The sequence below is a fragment of the Synchiropus splendidus genome, chromosome 1, assembly GCF_027744825.2.
Source record: "Synchiropus splendidus isolate RoL2022-P1 chromosome 1, RoL_Sspl_1.0, whole genome shotgun sequence".
Lineage (NCBI taxonomy): Eukaryota > Metazoa > Chordata > Actinopteri > Syngnathiformes > Callionymidae > Synchiropus > Synchiropus splendidus.
Window position 1 is genome coordinate 24,419,634 of NC_071334.1, and position 22,425 is coordinate 24,442,058.

A 22,425-nucleotide genomic window follows, 5' to 3' on the forward strand; every position below is an offset into this window, starting at 1 on the left:
TTTATGGGGGGAACCATTATTAGATTAGATTATGGACAAATGATAATGTAAATGTAACATTGAGTTGATCTACTTATTTTTGATTCTTCAAAACGCGACAAAGTCCAACTGTATGCTCCAATCAAAATCCAGAACCCTTGTCCCCTTTCTGCAGTAAACACATACTGCTTCAATTACCTGTGTGTTGCGATGAGACTGCATTTGTCTTATTGCATTGGACAGTGTGAGAATACTTGTCACCTATTTGTATATTTACGTGTCATTTTAATCTTGTAAACAATGTCAGCTAACCTGACTCTTTAATGTCCTCACATGCAGGCTGTTTGTTTACACATTGGTGAACATTGAAAACCTGTGACTATACCTCTGTTTACAGTAATTACAACAATAAAAAGTGCACCTTCCTTCAGCCTCTGTCAACTTTCACTTCACTGAACAGAGAACATGTCATGCTTTAGCGCCTGTCCACCCTTACTAAAGTACCTCTGTGTACTTTTCTCACACTAATGTAAATATTGTTACTGTTTCAACTCACTACTCATGTTTCTAGCTACTTAAATCCATGTTATTAATTCATTGATGTCACTCCTGATCCCAGCTAATGGGAATATTTCTACATGTTTAAACTCATCTTTTACGTGTCTGTGTACTTGAAGTTGACTTACAGCCCTGACATTCTCTGTGTGCGACTTGCCACACGTTATAGACGAACCTCTTCCGAGTTCTGTGCGGTTTAATTTTTACTTTCGTGAGCAGCATTTGATAACCTCAAATCTTGGTTGTACATTTCTTTGTACCCGACTGTGGTACACAGTAAGAGTACTCCTTCCCTCAGCCTCTCTGTGTACTCTACTGTCTGTTGCTCTCGCAGCTGTGTGTGTGCGCTGTGCCCCAGCAGCCCGTGCGCTGATGGCGAGGAAACCCCGTTGACAAGGCACCGCTTTTTCATGACGGTGAGTTTCCCTTTGAGTGTATTATAATTTTGTGATAAAAATTTCAAGGAAAAAACACACACGGCCTCCTTCCTCTCTTCCTTCAGGGAGGGAAGAGAACTTGAGCGGGGAGAAAAACCTATCCGAGGCAGAACAGGGACAGTGAGAAGAGGAGTTTAAGGAGAGGGAGAAGAAGGAGGAGGAGGAGAAGGAGGTGGGGGAGAGCAAATTAAAAGTTGCCAAATGGAGATATTGGGTTTCAAGCTGGGCGACAAGGGAGTAACGTTCGTTCGACTCGTCTTCGCGTTATGCTAATCGGGATAAATGTTTACGGACCGTCTGCGGTTAATCCCGACATATTTTCCGCCGAATTCGGACTGACGGTAGCCGGAACAGGCGTCGTCATCGCTGCTAGCTAACCTCCACTAGGCCGTTCTTTGTTGTCAAAATACGCTTGGATTCGGATGGACCTGGTACACGCTGGTTCCTAATGTGTTAGGACGTTTGTTTGTACTGCAATGAAGCAGTGACCGAACGCTCTCCGAAAGCGGTCCTTCCCACAGCTGAGGTAGCACGTCGACGGGCTGGGCGAAGGGCGTTATGTCTAACGCTAGAATGCGATTATCCCTCCGTCGTTTCGGACTATTTTTGGATTAAAACCCACAGGCGAGCCACCCGTCAATCCAAAATAACTAAAATACCACTTGGACCGACGATACAGAACCACTGTGGGCGTTAGCATGGTGTGGCAACCGATGCTAGCGCCAGAACCACGGCGTCTCCTGACGACAAATGTGAATAAAAACTGACAATATCACTGTGATGAATATGAACATACACCCGGGACCACGTCAAAACCAAACCATCCACTGATTGATAATAAGAGCAGCGTGATCCGAGTGACCCTGAGCAGTTAGCATGTCGGTTTTTGTACATTTTATGGCAAGACAGGTGACTATAAATGGAACAGAAACTAGAGCCTGTGAAGCTACAAGCACTTCGCTTCAGATGGTTAGCCAACACTCAAGTCGTGTGTGTATTTTTGTTACTTAAAACACGACATAAAATGAAATCAGATAAACGTCAGTCGCGAGCGCACGTTTTCTTTCACGGTATTAAGTGAGGTGTCGTTTGACAGTGCCCTCGTGAACATTCGCAAGTTGTTCAGTAGTACCAGCTGCTTTCTTTGTTATCAGCAAACAAAGATGGCGGCTGTGCGCTCTCCCTGCATAAGAAAACAAGCTCTCCCCTGTCCGCCATTTTGTAGCATTGCACCACTCACAGTTCAACCCAGATACTTGAAAACCCCTTGTTGTACCCATCCACTTCACGTACACAAGTAAGAGCTGCACATTTCTAAACCACTGAATTAAAAGCCCTAACCTCCCACACACACGTGCATATATATATATATATATATATATATATATATATATATATATATATATATATATATATATATATATATATATATATATATATATATAATTATTTTATCTTAAAGATTATTTATATATTTTTAAAGAAATGTGGGCATAAATCCTCACCAAACATAATCTAATTAATTAGATTACGTTTGGTGAGGAATTATGCCCACATTTCTTTAAAGATATAGAATCTTTAAATTGGCCTGAAGGCAGATAACAAATCTGATGTGGGATAGCAAAGGACTGAAAAAACTGTATAACTGAATTCTCTTTGACAGGTGTTATATTGCAATGGATTAAACCAATGTTTTCATCCATACCTGCTGTCTCAGCATATACAGGGGTTGGACAAAATAATGGAAACACCTTAAAGCTTTTTTTAGCTTTAAGGTGTTTCCATTATTTTGTCCTATGTATGTCAACAGCACAAGTGCTTGAATACATCTATCTTATCCCTCAGGCAGGACTCTGTAATTGACAAGTTTGGCTGATAAAGACTGAATCCATGGTCCCTGCCAGAAAACTGTAAGTGAATTCAGCATAATGTGAATATGTATTTACTCTTCAAGAGATCCATTTTGTATTCATGCTCTTTGAAACCCAATTCCACAGGTGTCATGGATGATGAAGATGACCGCCATCTTCTGGATATTTTAGGGTAAAGTTAAAAAACATGTTGGCTACTATTTTTGGCTTACAATTTATATAGTATATTTATACAATTTATATAGATTCTCTCTCTCTCTCTCTCTCTCTCTCTCTCTCTCTCTCTCTCTCTCTCTATATATATATATATATATATATATATATATATATATATATATATATATATATATATATATATGCTGAACTACACTGAAAATGCACCGCCAGTATAAGTGCTAAAATTAGATGTAGGCCAATTTTTCCTGATGAAAACAAGTAAAAAAAAACATCTAACTGTGAACATTTAATGCTGCTGCCCATTACAGAAACACTGCAGGCACTGCATTCCACTCTTGCTGACATGCAGTTAGAGTATGAATTGGTTTTCATGAATGTGAGGGGAAACTCTACAGTTTCACCAAGCAAACTCAGGGTACCAATGTTGTCAGTTACCCGAGTAATATACGGCATCAACCTAACCGGCTCACGTCACGTCACGTACACTGAAAACCCTCTCAAGAGAGGATGATCATCTCACTGATTGTGATGTGATATTCTTTCAGTTTGAATCGGTATCTTTCAGAAGGTCTAGCAGGCATTGATCGATTGTTTTCTCGGGGCCCTAGTATGCATTTCCATGTTTTACTAGTTGTCTACAGTCCTAGCATGATGAAGCATCACCTTAGTGTGAAATAAAGAACAATGTTCACATAAACCTCCTCAAATGAGCAACTCAGTCGTCCGTTTTATCTGTTCTTGATGTCAGTCTCTGGATGGTGGGGTCACGTCCCCCAAATTGCTTGGCAATTATCCTACTTGACGTGCCGACATGGAACATTTGGCATTGTTGAGAAGATTCACGTTTATGCCTCTCATCTGCACATTTGAATGCAACATTTCCATCACTGAATCGATTTGATTATACTATTTCAAATTTACTGATGGTGCCTTTTCAACTGAGTTCCATGTACAATCAGAAATCTATATAAGAAACATGGATATACTTACCTATGTTTGTGTACATAAATGTGTATATGTATACTTAAAGAAGTTGTGAATTCATGAATGAAACATGCACAAGCATGCCAAGCAAAAACACTGGAGAACCTGATTGCATATAAGCTTTTTCATGTTAGAGCCATATGCATAAATAATAATTGTAATGGAAAACTGTATTTCCTTTTCATTGCTTATTTGGTCAATTTAAATTCTCACGCACAAAGAACTATCATAAATATCACTACAACGTTTCTTTCACGGATTTCATATACACCTAAATATTTTCTATAACTTTTTCAGAGATGTGGATGCACTGAATGACTATCTACATGGCAGCAACAGCAAGTCCGTGAGTGACTCTTTCTGGAGCATAGTCTGCCATTAACAATATCTCACATGAGCTTAACCATCCATAAACATTTTTTATGGTGTATTCTTTGCTGTTCAGATTGAAGAGGATGATGTGACAAATGCTGCATATGGCTCTGACACCTCTTTCTTCGCCGGCGACTCGGTGAGTTACAATATATATTATAATATAGTTATCTCAACTCTATTCAGCAAATGGAGATATATATATATATATATATATCTCTATATATCTCTATCTCTCTCTCTCTCTCTCTCTCTATATATATATATATATATATATATATATATATATATATATATATATATATATATATACACGTACCTGTATATATACGCATTATTGATTCTTGTTACCAAACAGCCCACAAAAATAGACGTGGAACAGAAATCCATGTGCATGTGTGTGTTGTTCTAAAACACAGGTTAAAATGCAACATTTCACAAAAAAATGTCCACAAGCAGATGCACTAAAATGCTTGCTGCTGTTGTGGATAATGTGTGGCTATTTCCCCGGACAGGTCCATTCCTCCAGCCTTAAAGACGGTTCTTCTTCTCTGGGCGAGTTTGGGGAGGATGGTGCAGCGGATAGTCTCCAGCTTCCCTCCAGCCTTTCCTTCATGGAGGAAGAGCTGGGCACTAGGACGTCCTCACCTGGGGATCTGGACCTTGGCGGGGAGGACCAGCCCTTTGATATCCTGCAAAAGTCTCTGCTGGAGGCTGACATCACAGAGCAGACACTGGTCCAGGAAGCACTTCTGGACAATCAGCCTGCCCCCCCAACTTTGGTACAGGCCCCCGTCAGCTTTCCCTCCCAGCTGGTCTCTGGAGGAGGGGGTAGCGTGGTGGCTACTATGGCTCCTACTGCAGTAAACTCTGGCCAGATCCAACTACCCAATGGTTCTGCCCAGCACATCCAAGTGTTGGGCTCGTTTGGGTCCTCGGGTGAAGTTATGACTCTGAATAGTTTTGATCGGACTCCTCAGATTGTGTTAAGACCAACTGGTGCGGTCGCTGGAGCAGCAGCAGGAGGGCAGGTGTTCACACCACAGCAAGGACAAGTCGGCCTTCCCTTAAAGAACATTCCCCTCCAAAACATCATCATCCAGAGAGGCCCAGGAGGTACCCAAACCCTGGTCAAACACATCCAGCCCAAACCTCAGCAGCCCCAGACTGTCTACAGCTTGCAGCCTGCCCCAGCGGTGACTGCCAACACTGCCAATGGCCCCGTGGTGGTGCAGTCACAGATGGACTTGAGCCAGGCCAACATCTCCCAAGGACAGTTCCTTCTCCCCAACACACTAGCAATCTCTCAGACTGGCACCATTCACAATGGCCCTGCTGACCCAAACCTCATGACGAGTCAGAACACTGTTCAGATCATTGCAGGCCAGAACTTCACAGCACAACCAGGTGGTCAGCTCATCCTGAACCAGGGTGTGGTCAGCACTGGTCAAATGAGTGTCACTCCGACGTGGACCCGAGTCTCCTGTGCTGGAAACACACCAGTGCAAACCACCAGCGCCCCTGGTCGTCTCACCCTGGTCGGTCCCCCCACGGGAGCTCAAGTGACTGGCAGTGCAGTGCAGCGCCTACTAGTGACTCAGACCCCAAACTGCATGTCGTTGACCCAGTTATCAGGCGCACAAGATCAGGTAGGACTGAATCCCGCATCTTTGGCCGCACTTGATTCTCATGCATTTATTTATTTCACAGACTTCTCCAGGGACTGCACTCAAGCAGAACCAACAGGGGCAGATCATGAATGGTACCTCTCCCGACTTGTATAGCCACTCAGTCAAAACAGTAACACATCAAACATGTTTTCTCTCTGCAACTTCTATGGACTAATGTTTCTTTCTTCTTTTTCCCAAATCAGAATCCAGCTCTCAGGTACACTTTTGAGCTACTTTATAATGAATGTCTAGTTGTTGTCCAAATGTGCCGTTGATGAAGTGCCTCTGTGCAGGTCGGCGCTCAGAAGAGACCTGCCCCATCACCCCTCACTAAAGGAGGCCTGTGAGTGACCCTGACCTTCGCAGTCTCATGTCATCATCTCTGGTCATAACAGTTTGTATCTGTGCAGAGTCCTGCAGCACCTGAGAAGCGACCATGTCCATGTGGACTGCCCCGGGCGGCACCAGTTCTCCTCAGTCAGTGACGCCCTGCAGAGACTTCTGCCCTATCACGTGTTTCAGGGAGCCCCACCAGATGAGGACCAGTTCTCAGAGGGTAACTTGATTTTGTGCCTCCCCTTGATGCTCAGGTGATTAAACAGTCTGACCGTGTGATGTCATCAATAGTGGATGAAGAGTTTGAGCTGGTGGCCACTCAGGTGCTGGCCCGGACTCAAGCAATGGTCAACAAGTACAGACGTCTGCTGCTGGTGGAGGCTGAGGTCAGAAGTGTACCCAACTGTTATGAGATCCATTTATGATATGAGAATAAAACATAATCAGTCTGTCAACCATGTCTGACTGACACTTGGATCATCAACCTTACCACCCGTGTTCCCCTGCCCTCACTGCAGAGATCCAGTCCCTCATCTGAAATTGTCATGATCGATCGGACCTTTAACCAAGAGGAGAGAAGTAGCCTCACCCAGGAGAAGAGGCTTGTTCTTGTCGATCCAGGTAAGAAGTGCTTATTATGTCCCAAGTGGGCTTGGTGGCTCTCGACTGGTGTCTGACTGGTTCGATGGGGTCACGCACGTCTCTCCTGCAGATGCCTTCCTGGATGAGTTCTGCTGTGGAGTGAAGTCCAAACAATTCCAAGCTCCCTCGCCTCCTCCGAAGAGTTCAGGCACCAGAGACTCACAGTCTGGTTCTGGAGAGCCGGATCGAGGGACCAGGCTCCGTATATCACTCCCAAAAATCAAGAGACGATCAGAGAGACCACAGGTACATACCAGTCCAGGCAGCGACCACAGCCAAACATCTGCACCGAGTCCTCCTATCAAACCACCCCAGAGCCAAACCTCTTCTCCTGAGCCAACCGGCCCAAGTGACACAGACTCGGCTCTAGAGGCAGCGGTCAACAGCATCCTGCAGTGTTGAGACCCTCTGCTGTGCGACATTATGTGATCCGCATCTGGTCCGATCCAGATATGAGGCCATGTTGAAAAATGTTGCTGTGGTTAGGGGTTCACGTGAAGACCAGTTTGGGGATGTGTGCAATTTTTTTGGACAAATAATTAAGAAGTCAAATGTCCTTCGTTTTTTAAATGTCATTTTGTATTTGGTTAGTGAATATGCAACACACATTTTTGAGCACCAACCCAAAACACTTGGTTTAAAATGTGCCAGTTTACTTTTTGTCTGAACGCTAAATGGTGAAATGGGGGGGAGGGAGACTGTGCCTGCTTATGTTGAAGTTCAATTTTGAAATGTTTACATGAAGTTTATTAGTTGCGTGACACAAACACACACACACACAGTAACCATCAGTGACAACTGCAAAAGCTCTGATCTTACCCAGCACGTTTGTCTTCTTTCCAAACCCAAATATCAAGACATATTCACTGCACTACAGCGCAGAAAAATATTCACATGTTTCTAGGTCTTCAAACTCAAGTGGAATTTGACTCTTCTATACCAAATTAAATTTTGATTGGGAGATTGTTGGTCCGAACCTGTGCTTGTCCAGTGAAAATGTCAAGTTGAATTCGACAAGGGAATTCTAGATAACATTGGATGTTTATTTTATTCTTCTTTCCAGTGACCTGGCACTTAGTTCAGCAGTGAGAAGTTTTGTTTGAAGGCAGGAAGCAAATATTTTAGTTATTGCAGTGAATGAAGCTGCGTCCACGCAACTACATTCTTTTAAAGTGTTCGAACTAAAAGTTCAATGTTCTGCTCAGCCTGTGTTGCTACATTCTGACCCAGAAAACCCAATCTCAAAAAAGGGGTGGAGTGGACGCAGTTTTAATCACGCCTTTTCTTTTTTTCAAAGTCTTTTGTACCTTACAGGTATGCAAACCCCGACACAAATGTCTTCATCATTGTTAGTGCCTGGGGTCGTCCTCAGATTGAGGAAGTTACTATTATTGCTTTGAGTTTTTAGTTCAGTCGCAGGATTTTCACATGCGAACTTGACGATCGCCTTCGTCTCAGTGATTGTATTTCTGTCTACCTTTTACTGGTCATATCGGTGTGTAACACTTAACGTTGATAAATGTTTTCTCTATTTGTGGAGATGTTCAAATAGGTTTTTTTTTAAACTAAAGCAGCAGAACCAAACTTAACAGGAGGAGGTACTATTCTTCTGAATTAACACCAAGACCAGACAGTTTTCTGTAACACAATGATCATTGTGCAATGTAGCTGTGGTTATTAGAGATATATCGGCTTGCAGTGCAAAAGTGCTAACATTGCTATGGTGATAGTTTCGACCGTGTTCCAATGAGTAGTGAGGTATAACACATTGAAGAAAATTGCGATAGATTGGCAGTTTAAATCACAAAAACTAACAGGTGAATTAGGTGAAAGCTAACCTAGCTTAAGTGCTAATGTAGCATTAGCATTGATGTAATGCTACAGTTACCTAAATATTGTTCTTCACAGGAGGAGCCAAGAAGAATGTTAACTTGATATTGCTTGCTAGAAATGAACTGTAAAAACTCTCACAGTTGTGACTTTGACTTTGCAACTGTAGCTGCAAAGCGTGCTAGGTGTTTGATGAGCTTAATCTTGACTCTTTTTCCTGGTATTAAGCAGGAATGGTCCACATTTGATGCAAATATTTTAATTGTGGTCCTTAAAATGTTGCAAGAATAAGTTCAATATTTTTTCCCACCCTTCCTGCTGCTCATCACAAATACAAACTTTATTTACTCTTACTTGCAAAAAGATAGTGTTTTTTTTTTTTCAACTCTACTTTGTGGAGGATATTGCTTCACTTCCTGTCATGAAAGTTCTTTTGACGGTCCTTGGACTTGATTCTGTAGAGTAGAACCCTCCTCTGATGTTAACCTGTGAACCACATCTGCCAATTATTGCTTGGGAAACAGATGGATTACATTTTTTTGTTTTCCTTTTATATCAAGATCATTTCTGTATTGGTGTTTAAGTTCCAGTGATCTCTGGTGGTCGCTTACATGTCTGCATCGGAATCTGAAGTTGAGACAAATGTTGAGATTTGTTTTTGTTGTTTTTCATTTGCTGTTTTGTACAAAAGAAGAAAGTGAAACACAAAATATTTATAATTTTTGTATGGAGTAAACAAAAGAATGTCGTACATGAACTATGTGATTTTTTTTGACTGCAAAGAAGACTATGGAAACCGAATTGAATAACGAGTTGAAATCAACTTTATATCTGAATATCCATATTCACTGACACCTAGCGGGCGCGACTGAAAACTACAACTACAGTTTACGGACGTGAAGTCTATAAAAACGCATGATACAAAACCATTATTTCAACGTTGCCAACTTTGTTACAGTTTGTTAAAATGAAATATCTTAAACGCTACTAGTCACAGATACTTCATTGTGATGAAATTTCTTTTATTTATTACAATACAGTTTTAATATGTTTGCATAAAAATCACTGACAAGCAAAAACTGCATTATACTGCACATATTATAAGCACATAGCCAAAGTAAAAAAAAAAAAGCTGACTAGAAGTGATGGTTGGATTGTAGTTGAATATACATTCAAAAAGGTCTTGAGAGGCAGCGTTTCTATTTATCATAGCATCAATTCAATATATTACTTTATTTACTAAGATATATATTTAAATGGAGGGTTTCAAACAAACACAACAAAACAAATACAGAGAATAAACATAAATATGTAAACTGGAATAAAGCCCTTATTAGTCCAGTGATAAAATCGAATGCCCTATTAGACCAAGTAGTTGTATGTTTCTTAGTTCCCTCTGGCAGTAAATGGCAGTAATGGCAACACTTCTTAACCTCAGCACCCGATGACAGTCGACTGCAGCAGGTGGGTGAACCAAAGCAACAAAATGGCATGAGAAGTCCTGCAGTTTCCCTTGGATCGATGCTTCCAATAACATCAGTGGTATTTCCGCCAGCGTTCACGCTCTGGAGGGAACAGTTGTGAAGCCACAGGTCTGATGACAAGATGCTTCCGGCTACTCACTGAGATGAGGGTAACTCCAGATGTAGCTGAGGATGCAGTACCCGGCCAGCAACATGCTGACGCCACCAACGCCACCCTTCCTAACGTTGATGTACTTCCTGTAGTACCAGCACCAGCCTGAGAGGGGCAGAGGGTAGAAGCGACTTTAATTGCAGACAGATTATCTTCACCCATCACTTCATTCGCAGCCCTGGCCACTTCAGACACCTGGGTCTGGACATGACAGCCTCCAAAACTGCACCTGCCTGAAAACCTTTTCACCTGTCAGAGTTGTGACACACCATGTCAGATTCCTTTAGTGTGACGTGGAGAGGTTCGGAGAACTTTCTCCAGGCTTGTGTCAGTTACCTCTTTGCATCACTCCCACCACAGCTCTGGGATGGACGGGAGTGTTGTAGACGAGCCAATTTGGTAACTCCCTCAGCCGGACCTGCGCCAGAGGCTGCTCCAGAAGACCTGAGACCAACCGAAACAAGACAGCGAGGATTATATTTACAGTCGGGCCTGAGCCACCTGCCAAGTATGGACCTTCTGTTGCTTCGATAGCAGTGCTGTGGTTCCCAAATTTAACAAATGGATCCAGATTCCTCGCTGGAAGTCTTCTCACCAGAGGCAGCGCAGCATCAGGTAGATGAGGAGGACTTGGACACTGCGCTGGCGGGGGTACAGGGATCCCTGTCGTGGGGTGGTGGCGTCCACATTTAGTGTTTAGAGTTTGAGTGGTGAGACAGCCGGGAATCTCCTGGTGCAAACTTGGTTGTTGGTCAGTAATGTCTTGGAGAATGGACCTGCTGGGTTTCCTTCGGTCCAGTGTGGATTTAAGATTCTGTATGGTAATCCTGGATGGAGGACCAGTATCTGTTGACGCCTCACTTGATGTTCCCCACTCGACTCTCTGATGTTCAGCAGGAGATCTGTTCATCTCAAACGTTTGAGGTGGATCAGATGCAGGTTTCAAATGTGACGTTCTCAACAGGATCGGTGGATCTGTCTCAAGAAATGAACTTGCATCTACATCCTCAGTTCCAGAAATGTGGTTGGGCTTTGAAGCTTCAGTCAAATATGAGAGGCTGCTTTTCCTGGTTCCTTTGGGTTTGGCATCAGAGTTGAGAAGCAGTGGATGGTGGAGTTCTTTGGCCCCTGACTCAAGAGCCGATGCGGAGATTGAATCTTTGGGCAGTTGTACAACGCCATTGACCTTTGAAGTTTCTATCCAAGCAGATGTGTCCTTTCTTCCTTTGGATTTGATATTCAAGTTCCCAGGATTGTGAGTTGTTTCCAGCAAGTTGCTAGCTCCTGCTCTGCTTAACGCGTCCAAGCTGCTCGTAGAGACCAAAGGACTTGGCTCATGCTGTGGTTTCACTTTTGTGGAGTCATAATTCACTTTAGTTCTGGACTTTGATTTGGCGTCAGAGAGCTGCCGGGCATCGTGGGTTGAAACTGAGACCGAATCTTGTTGCATGTGGGCTTCTTGTTTTTTGGACTTCTTAGCGGATCCTTTAGTTTTGCTGCCCGACTTGACAGGATGATCATGATCTTCAATCAAGTTTCTCGCTTCTTGACTTAAATCCTCAGATTCCTTGGAAACCTGGCTGGTCTTTGAAAGACTCTTGTTCTTGGAAGATCTGGCAGATTTGACGTCAGCGTCCAGAAGCTCTTGCTGAACATCTTCCACAAACAACGCTTGATCTGAGTGAATTCTGGTTCTAGAATGTGGCAATTGTCGGCCAACTGGACCGGCTTGCAATGTAGAACCCAAGATTGGGACCACTGAAGTTGATGCCTGAGTGACCTGCCTTGACTTTGCTGCTTCTATTATAGAACGCAGACTTTTTTTCTTAGTCTTGGATTTGGTAAGTGTGAGGTCAGGACCCCCAGCTTTGTGGCCAGCACTTCCAGAAACCAGGGTTTCTAGAGTTGAACCAGACAAGATTCCATGACCGTGTTTATCAGTTTTTCTGTCCTTTTTCCAGCTCTTGCTCTTTGTTGAAGGTGCTGTGTTTATCAAAGGTTGCTCTTGTGTTGACAAGGCATCATCATAGTAACTAACCTGTCGACTGGTGATCTGAGTCAGTTGCTCAGAATTTTTGGCATTCGTGATTGGCTTTGAGGCGTCTGCCGAAAGCGCCTTTGACTTAGGGATGTTGGGCAATGTTTCAGGTCTTGACTGAGCTTTACAGTGGGGGAGATGGCTCTTCAACCTCTTGAAGGCTTTTCCACAGTATGGACAAACCTCTGTGGAGACAAACTCAGATATTAAAAAAAAAACCCAAAACATTTGCCCAAAATGTTCCTGAGCCGATTCAGAGTTAATAATCGCTTACTTTGATCCAGGATGTGTTGTGGCCTTCAGATATTTAGGCACGTCAGTAAAAAGCTCAGACAAAGGCAAATGTTTGTTATTGATACTGCTGTGAGCCACATAAATGAACTGGCTAAGTCAAGTAAAATGTGATAGTGGAAATAAAAATGACATTGCAGTTATATCTTGAAACACCAAATGGTATGCATTTATTTATATATTTACAGTTAGAGTTACTGCCTTTCATGTCTTAATTCTATGTATTTATTATTTTAAATGTTTGTATTATCCTCATTTTACAGTCTGTACAGTACTTAGCAACGGTCTTGTTTTATTGTTTTGCAAGTGCTTTATAAATAAATATCGTATGCTATGGTATGGTATTTATAAGCTTTTTTTTTTACTAGTTTATTTTTTACTTGTTATTTTTAACTTGTTACCATATGTTTTTTAATTTTCATTTTTGCACAACTTGCGTTACTAGTGACAACATTTGGCATTTCAATTAGTGCAGCCTTCCTTGAGTTCCGTACTTGAGAGTATTTGCTGAAAAAAAAAGTACAATAAGAAAATAGTTTCATGGTAAACTAGTCCCGCGGAGGAACACACGCTTCATTTACAGTCTCGTCTGCACACCTACTCATTTCCGTTATGGTCGTGACCTGCGTCCCGCCGAATGACACTCAACAACAACCTCAACCAGTACTAGTGCATAATCACACGTTTTTAAATACATAGGAAAACCAACGCAACTATTCTGTTGTTCGAGTATGTTCAGGCGACAGGATGTTATTTTGTTATTTAAGAGTGACGCAACTTACCGGTGCTCATCACGATGGGTGAGAGGAGAATAATTTCACTTGTGTTTGACTACGAAGTGTTCAAATGAAAATTTCATTCGAAATAAAAGCGACGACACTTTTTAAAAAACACTTCTTCACGAGCGTGGCTGCATTCGTAACTATGGTGGGATCAGCTGTTGCGATGGGAAAGACCTTTAGGTAGCGTGGTAGAAGCCTGTGTAGAAACTATCGAGCAAGCACTGTGGCGTTTCTTTACCGCCTACACTTTTCAGGAGTCGTTGTAATTTGTAAGTGCAATCGATTACGGTTTTCAAATATATGAGATTGGATTGCGTGAAAGAGGCTTTTGGTCAAAAGAGAGGCGTTAGAACCAGCAGTCCAAATGAAAATGCTCAAGGGTGGTGTACTTCCGTTTTTGCCTCGGCACGCTTCACTTCAGTTCATGTGAAAAGAAAAGTTAATCTTTTTTTCCCTTTTAATACGTTTGCTTGTAATAACATTTAAATCACAATATTAACATTGCTTTTTCGGCACAGTTGGTAATACTCACTTCTGTCAGATGTGCAGCCATTTCGCAGTTTCAGAACGTGTACACTGTAAAGTCAACGGTCATAACCAAGGACCCAGCAAAATGGTCCAGATATTAAAATTCAGCAAAGTCATTTCGATATGTTTTTTCTCCCCTGATCACATCAGTGTAATCAGGTGTGCAATGAGGCGCCAGGGAATTAAATGCAGCCAAACACAATAAACTGAAGTTTGACTTTATTAGAAAAGTGTGTTTTATTGATGCGGTTAGTGGCTTCAGATTGGACACAGGAATGAAATTCAAGGATTTGCCAAAAACAATTACACGCACACAAAAAGGGGGGGAAAAAAACGTCAGTGATTAAAAAAAAAAAAAAAAAATCAGAAAAATGGAAAAATATATAATTTTCTACAACCATTTACATACACAGAGATAAACCTGAATATTTACATGAAAGCAGATTACAGTATTTACAGGACTAGTGAAACAAGGGATCACAGGATTATTTTCTGAATGATGTCAAAACATGGACTCTGCACAGGAGGAAGCTCAGACACTGGAAGATAAACATAATTCAGTAATTTCACCAACAACATTGTTGAAAACCCTGAGAAAAGTTGGACTGCAGATTCACTCGTCAAAACCGAATTCTGACAATTGTTGCTGCTTCTCCTGGGACGCTCTTGCCTCCATTTTGGAGGTTTATTCACTGTGTGATCCTCAAAGGTCAAGGTGTCGAAGCCGGAGCCAGAGTTCAAATTAGAACCGCTGAGCATTGGAATCAATAAATGAATGAGGACTCTGGTTCAGTGCAGAGAATCGATCAAGTGGTGATGAGAATGTGTTGCTTAAAGCAAACACATTAGTGACAGATGATATGGTCACCAGGCCAAACTGGTCCCACATTTCTTGTGCATCTGGATCAAATCACAGGTTTAATTCTGGCACTGAAATTTGGATGATCTCCAGCAACGACACCTTGGAAGGGCGTCTCTTGAGGTCTCAGGACTAAATCCAAACCTTCTCTACAGTCACCCCAAACCACTCCGCTGACTCATCACCACGTTGCCCGAACCACACACCAACACAACTCTTCAAAAGAGGAGAGTAAAAACTAAAATAAAAACAACTGATGACGATTTCCGGATCTCCTAAGACTCTCCCAAGTCCTCTTCAGGAGGTCCAACCCCTCAAGTTTTGGTCACGTACAATCAAAAAGGGACTGGGTCATTGCAGCATGAGCTGTTTGAGATTGTCATGGAGAATGGTGTCCTTGACGTCCCGGAACACCAGCCGGATGTTCTCCGTGTTGATGGCAGTGGTGAAATGGTGGTACAAGGGTTTCTGGGTGGCGTCACGTCTCTTGGCTCGGAAACATTCCACCATGAAATCCTGGACGTCGGGCAGGCTGTGCTCGGGCCCTGTATAGTCTGGGAAGTATTCCTTGAGGGCGACACTCTTTACTTTCTCCTCCAGCAAATCCGTCTTGTTTAGGAAGAGGATGATGGAGACGTTGCAGAAGACACGGTTGTTGACGATGGTCTCAAAGATGTTGAGAGACTCACGCAGACGGTTGGTCTGTCTGTCCTCCATCAGCACCTGGAACATGCACAGAGGAGAAGGAGCGAAGCCTTTGCTTAGTGACCCATCGCATTCACACGCCTGATGCACAAGAAAACACTGGGAACTCAGCAAACCATGATGTCAGTAGAGTCCGAGCAGGCCACTCACCTGGTCGTACTCAGAGGAGGAGACCAAAAACAGGATGGAGGTGACCGAGTCAAAGCACTCGAACCAGCGTCGTCGCTCCGATCTCTGGCCGCCCACATCTACAATCTTGAAGGGAACATTTTTGATCTCGAAGTCATATTCATGGATACCCTTCGTGGGTTTGCGAGCCAAAAGAATGTCCTGCTGACTCGGCAGGTAGTTCTGCAGCGGAGAAAACAAGATTCCGGATTATTGAGCACAATATGCCAAAATGAAGTTGGTTGTTGATGTCAACATGTTGATGTTAAACAATTCATGTTAGGAGAAATAACAATAATTCCACAGGCTCTTCCACGTGTGATCCTGAAGTCACTCCTTATATCCCTCTTGATCAGGGATACTCAGAGAAACGCAGAGAAATCTGAAAAGCATTCTTTCAACTAGTCAAAGGGCCATTCATTGAAGCACTGAAAACAGCAGCAAAAATACAGAGAGGAATGCACAACATCTAGTTTGGAATGAGAAATCTTCATCACAGCTATAGCCTCCCGGCTTATTCAGCACATCAACGTTGTGCTGGTTGCACGGTGAACAAATGCACATTGACTTGAACAGCCTACTTATCTCTTAGCAGTGACCTTGGAACATGTCGGTTCAGGCTATAAAGCTGTCAATAAAGAAATAAAGTGTGTGTGTGCTAACTTGTATAGCTATACTTATTCTATACTTTTCTTGGAAACACACCTCCTTGTGGGGTCCTTTGCCCAGTCTTGATTAAGCCTCAATTTGAGGATTAAAACTTATATATGAGTGAAATAACTGGGTCATTATTATTGGATTTAAGTTTGGCTTAGGTCCTGGTAAAGGTGAGCCATTTGTTTTGGATGGTTAGGTTAAGGGTGAGAGGCCGGAGAAAGCATGAAAGTCGATATGTCCCCACAAAACATAAAAAAACATTACGTGTGTGTGAACTATTCTACATTGTGACAATAACTTCACTCGAGGATATTATTCCTTTTTTTAGACAGAGACTTGAGTGAAAAAATGTCAAACACTCCCACGCTAGCCTTGCTACTAAAATAAAATTGTCTTTCAGTGCTGCAACACTGTGCTTGCCTCCTTCCCTGTGGACTCATTGCAAAAACTGCAATGATATAGAAATTTCATTTTTGCTGTCCACACGCTACTCATTGGGAAGCAAGTTTGAATTTTCCTCGCACAGACCGTTCAAGAGTCATTGCATTAAGAAGGCTGCATAACTCTTGAACCATGAAGTGGGGCTACACTGGTAAAACGGCCCGGGGTTCGGGTGGCCCTGCTGCAGAAGTGCTGGGGTCCAACTGAAATGATAGTCATGTGACCACCTGTTTGAATTTCTGACTTAAACCACTGAGGAGTTATGGTAATTTAAAATGCACAGCAACAACCATCAGTCAATAAGGGTTGAAATAATCTTCATTTTGGAGCCAGAAATAACCGGCTGGCGAGCTGCCTGTGTAGGGCCAAGGCTCTAGACTTTCTGCAGGTTATTATTATTATCATGATCATCATCCACACTACCTTAGTCACTCAGTTGTCCATCTACGTTTCACCAAGGTTCATGAACTCATTTGCACAGAGAGCTCTGATGAATCCCTAGAATATTGGCACATTTGGGCACAGCCACTAAGGCTGGAGGTGTTGGTTACAGAGTAACACAGCTGCGGAACAGACCTAACTCTATATATCTCAATATACATACATATTAAAAAGGTCCACTCCACAGATTTGCACGATGAGGAAAAATAAAAACTCACCAGTTCACCGAGCTTATCCAGATTATCCAGGAAATACTTCACAGACTCCCCCTGAAACAAAACACGGGTTCAGTTAGTTTTACAACTCTTTCTCAGTCCAGAGTTCAACCACCACACACAAGTTTAAAGAACAAAAAAAAAAACACCACACACCTATTAGAATAAATAATTTCATCCAAAGCATCCTCATCTGATAACAATTTCTGTAGGCATTAAGATATTTGTTTCATTTTGTAGATTGTAAATTGCATTATTTAATGTTGACATTTGGTGCCATCAAATGACTGCAATAAGTCAAAGAGAGACAAAACACTCCCACACACTCACACAAGTCAACAAGCTCACGCCTTTCACAAATACAAAAAAATCATTTTAATCCCACGAGAGTTCAGCAGGATGCAAATTATTTGCTTTCGCATTGGTCACATGCACACTTGGCCTGGATGTTCACAAGCGTGTGAGTTTGGAGGCCAAACATGTGCAATCTGCACAAGCCTGAGCATGAAGACTCCAAGTCTTAGACACATTCCTTTATTCTGCGCGTCCCATGTTATCCTCTGTGTGCGATTGTTGTGTTTCCTTCAGCATTTAAGACACAAACACCCAATAGCCGTGCTAAGAGTTCTTTCCCTTTTCAATCTGCAGCTTCTAATTCTTTGCCTCCGCATCAAATGCCCGTTTACATTTTACTACTCACAACAACTATCTTCACAGCAAAACTGAACTGACTTGAAAAACTTGTGTTTTAGTGTGTGTGTTTATGTGTGCGCACACACGGAGCTAAGGTTACAGATGGGAGGGGCCGTTCAGGAGTAGAAAATCCTTGCTGGCTAAAGAATGGGAGTTTAAGTCTCTGTTTATGATCCATTTGTAATAGCAGATGACTTGATTCATACCTGCTAGCACCCACATTTGTCTCAGCAATATAACATTTTCATTTGAAGCTGTTTTTTGTCAAGGCAATGACATCAATCACTTCTGCAATGCAGATTTTATTAAAAAATGCTTGCTAAACTAAAACTCTTTTACGCACATGGGAGAGAGTTATAATGGCTCATAGCTCTTAAAACAGTATATACAAAAGTATTTTGACAGTCTCAATTAAAATCTAAAATATTATTTTAAAAAATAAATTACACAAATGATGGTGTTTTGCAAGCTTAACACAAACATAACTACAAATTCACAGACCATTTAGTGTTTGTTGTCGCACTTCAACTACTAGGTCCCTTTGAAAAACAGTTAACTGGATTACAAGCAAACCGCTACATCTTCAGAATGTTGGCATCTTGGCTGTGCCACATTTTTGATGCAGCATGCTTTCTTAACTGATGGCCTCCCATTATTACAAAATCAAAGAGGAACGGTGCCTCTTTTTAAATTTAGGAACTAATGTGTTCCAGGTTTAGACTACAGCTCAACCCTTGAGCAAGGCAGAGGACCTCACTTGAGTCTCACAAGCTAGTCCACCCAGTACATGAGAGGACCCACACACGAGGCATTTGGTGATCAAAAGTGATCGTGGTAGAAGCTTGTCTGAAGGTCACTATTTGTTAAACAAATCATTTTAGAGCTCACGCGGGAAGGAAATTAGCAGGCTTAGGTTCACAAAATGAAAAACATCAACTTCACACTCACAATGAAGACAGCATTGTTACCCACTCAGGTGAGAATGATGTCATTGCGGGGCTGTAATAGTTTCATTTTCAACACCAAACTAGCGTGAGCTGCTGGTTGGAACCACATGCTCAAGGAAACGTATAGCATGACGCAGAGGTCCTCGCTCTTGTATAGAGTCACATCAGCTTCAGCGTAACTTCCAGTGTGACCACATTGCTGACGTAGCACCATGTTTCATTCTGAACAACTTCCCACTTGTCTTGTCCACTCAAAGTGGAGGTAACATGGTGTCACACATGGCTAAATCTCTTTTCTGATTCTGACCGCACAAGTTTCACAATCCTGATCGGGTCGGAACAGTGTTACGCTTGTTGTTCAGACACAGGAGGGGAAAACAGGCCTAAATCAGAACTGGAATGTTGATCTGCAGTTAAACAGCTTTATGTTCACCAACAAAGACAAAAACGCACCGCTCACTCACAGTCACACCAGAGCAACATCTTGCATACACTTAAATCATTATGGCCATCTACCTGTTACTATCGTGTTGGTGTCAAAAATTATTTAGCAAGTGCTAATGATTCAGTCGTTCAACAAGTAAGTGAGCCAGACCCACCAGCTGGAACTCCCGGCGCCGGTCGTAGGCGTTCTGGATCCCCGAGTCGGCCCATAGAGATTTGATGGCTGGCAAGTACTGCTGGAAGACGGCCGTGTCAAGCTTCCCGCTCACCATCTTGGCAGAGCGTGTGTCAAACGCCATCAGCTCGTCCCCATGAGGCTGATTATTGGGGTCACCCCAAGGGATGTGTAGCTTCTCCCGAGCATCCACCAGCACTCGAACACCTGCGGAGCAACCAGCACGCAGACGTTAGTTCACAACAGGCATAGCAGCTCACTCAAACTCAGACAACACTATCCCCTTAGCTCAGACAGACTGCACTTATAATTCACCCACATGATCCCGGGTCTAGTCCGTGGTCACCCCCATCTGCCTGAGGGGACCTCCAAATGATGGACCAGATTGATCAGCACGACAGGTAGCTGTACCACCTGTTGGAACAGCTCCACTCAGGAGTCTTGGGGAGACAGCTCACTAAGCATCTAGTGTCATACTCCAAGGAGATGTGAGTACGGAAAGGGCAGCAGCGTGAATCCATGATCTGGCTGAGATCATGGAAGAGATCTGAGACTTTACTTTCGCGACTAGAGCTGTTCCTGATGTGATGACATTTATAAGTATCTGCACAATGAATGTGTGAATAATGTCACGAGCATGTTACGGGATTACAGAGACAAAGGATTATGTAGATAGACTGTCAATGTTTACACAGCTTTGGCTGACACAGGCCAAGTAAAAATGTTTGAGAAACATTATCGTTCTGGGAATCAAGAGAAGCTGGGACATAATTCTAATTTATGAGGTCGACAGACAAGCATGTCTGGAGCACTGAATGGTTTCATACTAACATTAACATGAGCAATACACAGCTATGTACTTTATTTACTTTAGATGAAGTACATCAGCATAAAATGACAACAAAAAAAAACTTATTGACATGTCGCCTGTTTCTGCAGTTGTAATTCCAGATTTGTTCAGCGGGTGACAGGACGCCACGAGAGACCACGGACAATAAGCGTTAGGACACGGTGGAATGGTAGAAAAGTGATAGGAAACAGACTGTGAATTACGGCTGACATGATCGGCGGGGAGGTGGACGGACAGGAACACCTTGCAGAACCACTCGTCTGCCTCCATTATCGGCTCCATCCCGACCGACATTGAGCAACAACTCGCCCGTAGCCATTTGTAAACGAGGGCTGCTGTTGTGCTGTTGTGCTGTTGACGAAGAAAAGCTCAACCATTTTGAGTTTCGCACACGACAACACTGTCATGAACTGAGCTCGACCAGAACCAGGGTCTCGGTTGGGTGTGTCAGTCTGTTTATGCGTGTGTGCGCGCGTGTGTGTGTGTGTGTGTGTGTGTCCTCCCAAACAGATGTGGAAACTTTCCCATCCATCTCTCCGGGCCTCCCCACAACCAGAACCCAGAAAGTTCCAACTCTTACCTTTGATGACGTTGCTGTAAATGGTGGATCGGAAGTCCTCGCGCGCTTGCTGGTCGAAGTCCTGGCCGTGGATGATCCGCATTTGTTTGAGGAAAGTCGACTTGCCGCTCTCGCCAGCGCCCAGCAGCAGGATCTTCACCAGCCGCTTCACGTAGGTTTTCTCCCGCGACAGACATCTATCGATCTCCTTGGACCTCCGGACCTGCTCCACCTCGCCGCTGCTCAGCAGGCAGACGGGCAGGCAAACTTTTAACACGGACCTGGTCGGCAGGAAATCCGCCATGTTCGCACAAACTTCATCGATGCTAATTTGGTGCGCGCGGTCGCGGGGCGCAGGCACGGGACCAAGCCCCTTCCCTAAACTCAGGAAGTAGAGAGTTCACCAGCGCTCCTGCGACTACTCCTAGCACCAGCCACCGCCAAACTTTATCATAAAATGGCGTCTGTCAACACGCACCCATTACACGTACTTTTATGACTTTACAGCTTGAATTTGTCCTTTTATTCCACTTCTGCTGCCTTATATCCCACTGAGATGTCCTTCACAACCACAGCTACTACGTCAAAAACAGCCAATACCACTTCAAAGCCTTAGGAAGTCATGTATTTACACATATTTTTGTATTAAATAAAAATCCAAATCGAAAGTCAATCTGACGATACACGTGCCAATATCGCCCTTCTATGGCTAAATACGGTCATTACACCCCTTGATATTCAGTGGCGTGTTCTGATTGGGTGCATCTTCCGTGGTGCGTTCAGTGGCAGTCGTTTTTATGCCCCTTTGTCACTTGTTTATAGAATCAGAACTGGTTGTTACCTATTTATTAGCGCATAGATCGATTTGTTAAGCATTAAATATATAATAACCATACATGTGATACACGTATTTGGAGATACACAAATGAATTACAGTCACACGTTCACAGAGTTCTCTGTTTAAGAAAACAATGATTCTGAAATAAATTGACCGTTTGGTGTTTTGTGGTGTATTCAATTTTAGGATAGGATCCCTTTACTGCGTAAAACAAGTTTGTGGTTGCACTCGATTTACAATTAACCAATTTTAATTATTTGCATATTTAACGATGCTCGATTTTAAAACGTTTTCCGTTGTTAC

General features: G+C 42.9%; 3 protein-coding genes across 9 annotated transcripts; 1 reads left to right on the forward strand and 2 right to left on the reverse strand.

The window, feature by feature from the left end:
- Nucleotides 1–803: 803 nt before the first annotated feature.
- bicral (BICRA like chromatin remodeling complex associated protein) lies at nucleotides 804–9,602 on the forward strand. Of its 5 annotated transcripts, none has more exons than XM_053853863.1 (14): nucleotides 907–953; nucleotides 1,040–2,271; nucleotides 2,820–2,884; nucleotides 2,972–3,017; nucleotides 4,304–4,352; nucleotides 4,452–4,517; nucleotides 4,894–6,027; nucleotides 6,089–6,140; nucleotides 6,252–6,265; nucleotides 6,342–6,391; nucleotides 6,459–6,604; nucleotides 6,676–6,770; nucleotides 6,903–7,005; nucleotides 7,097–9,602. In XM_053853863.1, the coding sequence occupies exons 4-14, from the start codon at nucleotides 2,977–2,979 to the stop codon at nucleotides 7,426–7,428; spliced, it is 2,082 nt and encodes a 693-aa protein (XP_053709838.1). In that variant the 5' UTR covers nucleotides 907–953; nucleotides 1,040–2,271; nucleotides 2,820–2,884; nucleotides 2,972–2,976; the 3' UTR covers nucleotides 7,429–9,602. The 5 variants fall into 5 exon arrangements, with proteins under 5 accessions (XP_053709837.1, XP_053709838.1, XP_053709840.1 ...); XM_053853865.1 differs by having other exon boundaries at nucleotides 1,040–1,500; XM_053853866.1 differs by having other exon boundaries at nucleotides 910–953; nucleotides 1,040–1,146.
- Nucleotides 9,603–9,881: 279 nt separating this feature from the next.
- On the reverse strand, nucleotides 9,882–13,751 carry si:dkey-21c1.4 (uncharacterized). 3 transcript variants are annotated; one of them, XM_053888141.1, is made up of 4 exons: nucleotides 13,603–13,751; nucleotides 10,828–12,714; nucleotides 10,480–10,596; nucleotides 9,882–10,421 (listed from the first exon to the last, which is right to left on the reverse strand). In XM_053888141.1, exons 1-4 carry the CDS (start codon nucleotides 13,610–13,612, stop codon nucleotides 10,393–10,395), a joined length of 2,043 nt encoding a protein of 680 aa, XP_053744116.1. In that variant the 5' UTR covers nucleotides 13,613–13,751; the 3' UTR covers nucleotides 9,882–10,392. The 3 variants fall into 3 exon arrangements, with proteins under 3 accessions (XP_053744116.1, XP_053744126.1, XP_053744107.1); XM_053888151.1 differs by lacking the exon at nucleotides 13,603–13,751 and having other exon boundaries at nucleotides 10,828–10,935; nucleotides 11,008–13,013; XM_053888132.1 differs by lacking the exon at nucleotides 13,603–13,751 and having other exon boundaries at nucleotides 10,828–13,013.
- Nucleotides 13,752–14,356: 605 nt separating this feature from the next.
- On the reverse strand, nucleotides 14,357–22,001 carry LOC128757721 (guanine nucleotide-binding protein subunit alpha-13-like). Its single transcript, XM_053863219.1, has 5 exons — nucleotides 21,306–22,001; nucleotides 19,856–20,082; nucleotides 17,620–17,670; nucleotides 15,845–16,045; nucleotides 14,357–15,712 (listed from the first exon to the last, which is right to left on the reverse strand). The coding sequence occupies exons 1-5, from the start codon at nucleotides 21,586–21,588 to the stop codon at nucleotides 15,341–15,343; spliced, it is 1,134 nt and encodes a 377-aa protein (XP_053719194.1). The 5' UTR covers nucleotides 21,589–22,001; the 3' UTR covers nucleotides 14,357–15,340.
- Nucleotides 22,002–22,425: the final 424 nt, after the last annotated feature.

Bases quoted from the DNA above. Each gene is read 5' to 3' on its own strand.
- bicral (XM_053853862.1), top strand. From the start codon at position 2,977: ATGGATGATGAAGATGACCGCCATCTTCTGGATATTTTAGG. The intron at 4,518-4,893 runs GTGAGTTACAAT...TTCCCCGGACAG, and splicing joins CTTTCTTCGCCGGCGACTCG to GTCCATTCCTCCAGCCTTAA. The intron at 7,006-7,096 runs GTAAGAAGTGCT...TCTCTCCTGCAG, and splicing joins GCTTGTTCTTGTCGATCCAG to ATGCCTTCCTGGATGAGTTC.
- si:dkey-21c1.4 (XM_053888132.1), bottom strand. From the start codon at position 12,757: ATGTTTTGGGTTTTTTTTTTAATATCTGAGTTTGTCTCCACAGAGGTT. The intron at 10,597-10,827 runs GTAACTGACACA...TGCCCCTCTCAG, and splicing joins GGTGGGAGTGATGCAAAGAG to GCTGGTGCTGGTACTACAGG. The intron at 10,422-10,479 runs GTGAGTAGCCGG...TGTTCCCTCCAG, and splicing joins CTGGAGTTACCCTCATCTCA to AGCGTGAACGCTGGCGGAAA.
- LOC128757721 (XM_053863219.1), bottom strand. From the start codon at position 21,588: ATGGCGGATTTCCTGCCGACCAGGTCCGTGTTAAAAGTTTGCCTGCCC. The intron at 20,083-21,305 runs GTAAGAGTTGGA...GTTGCTCCGCAG, and splicing joins TTACAGCAACGTCATCAAAG to GTGTTCGAGTGCTGGTGGAT. The intron at 15,713-15,844 runs GTGAGTGGCCTG...TGCATGTTCCAG, and splicing joins CCTCCTCTGAGTACGACCAG to GTGCTGATGGAGGACAGACA.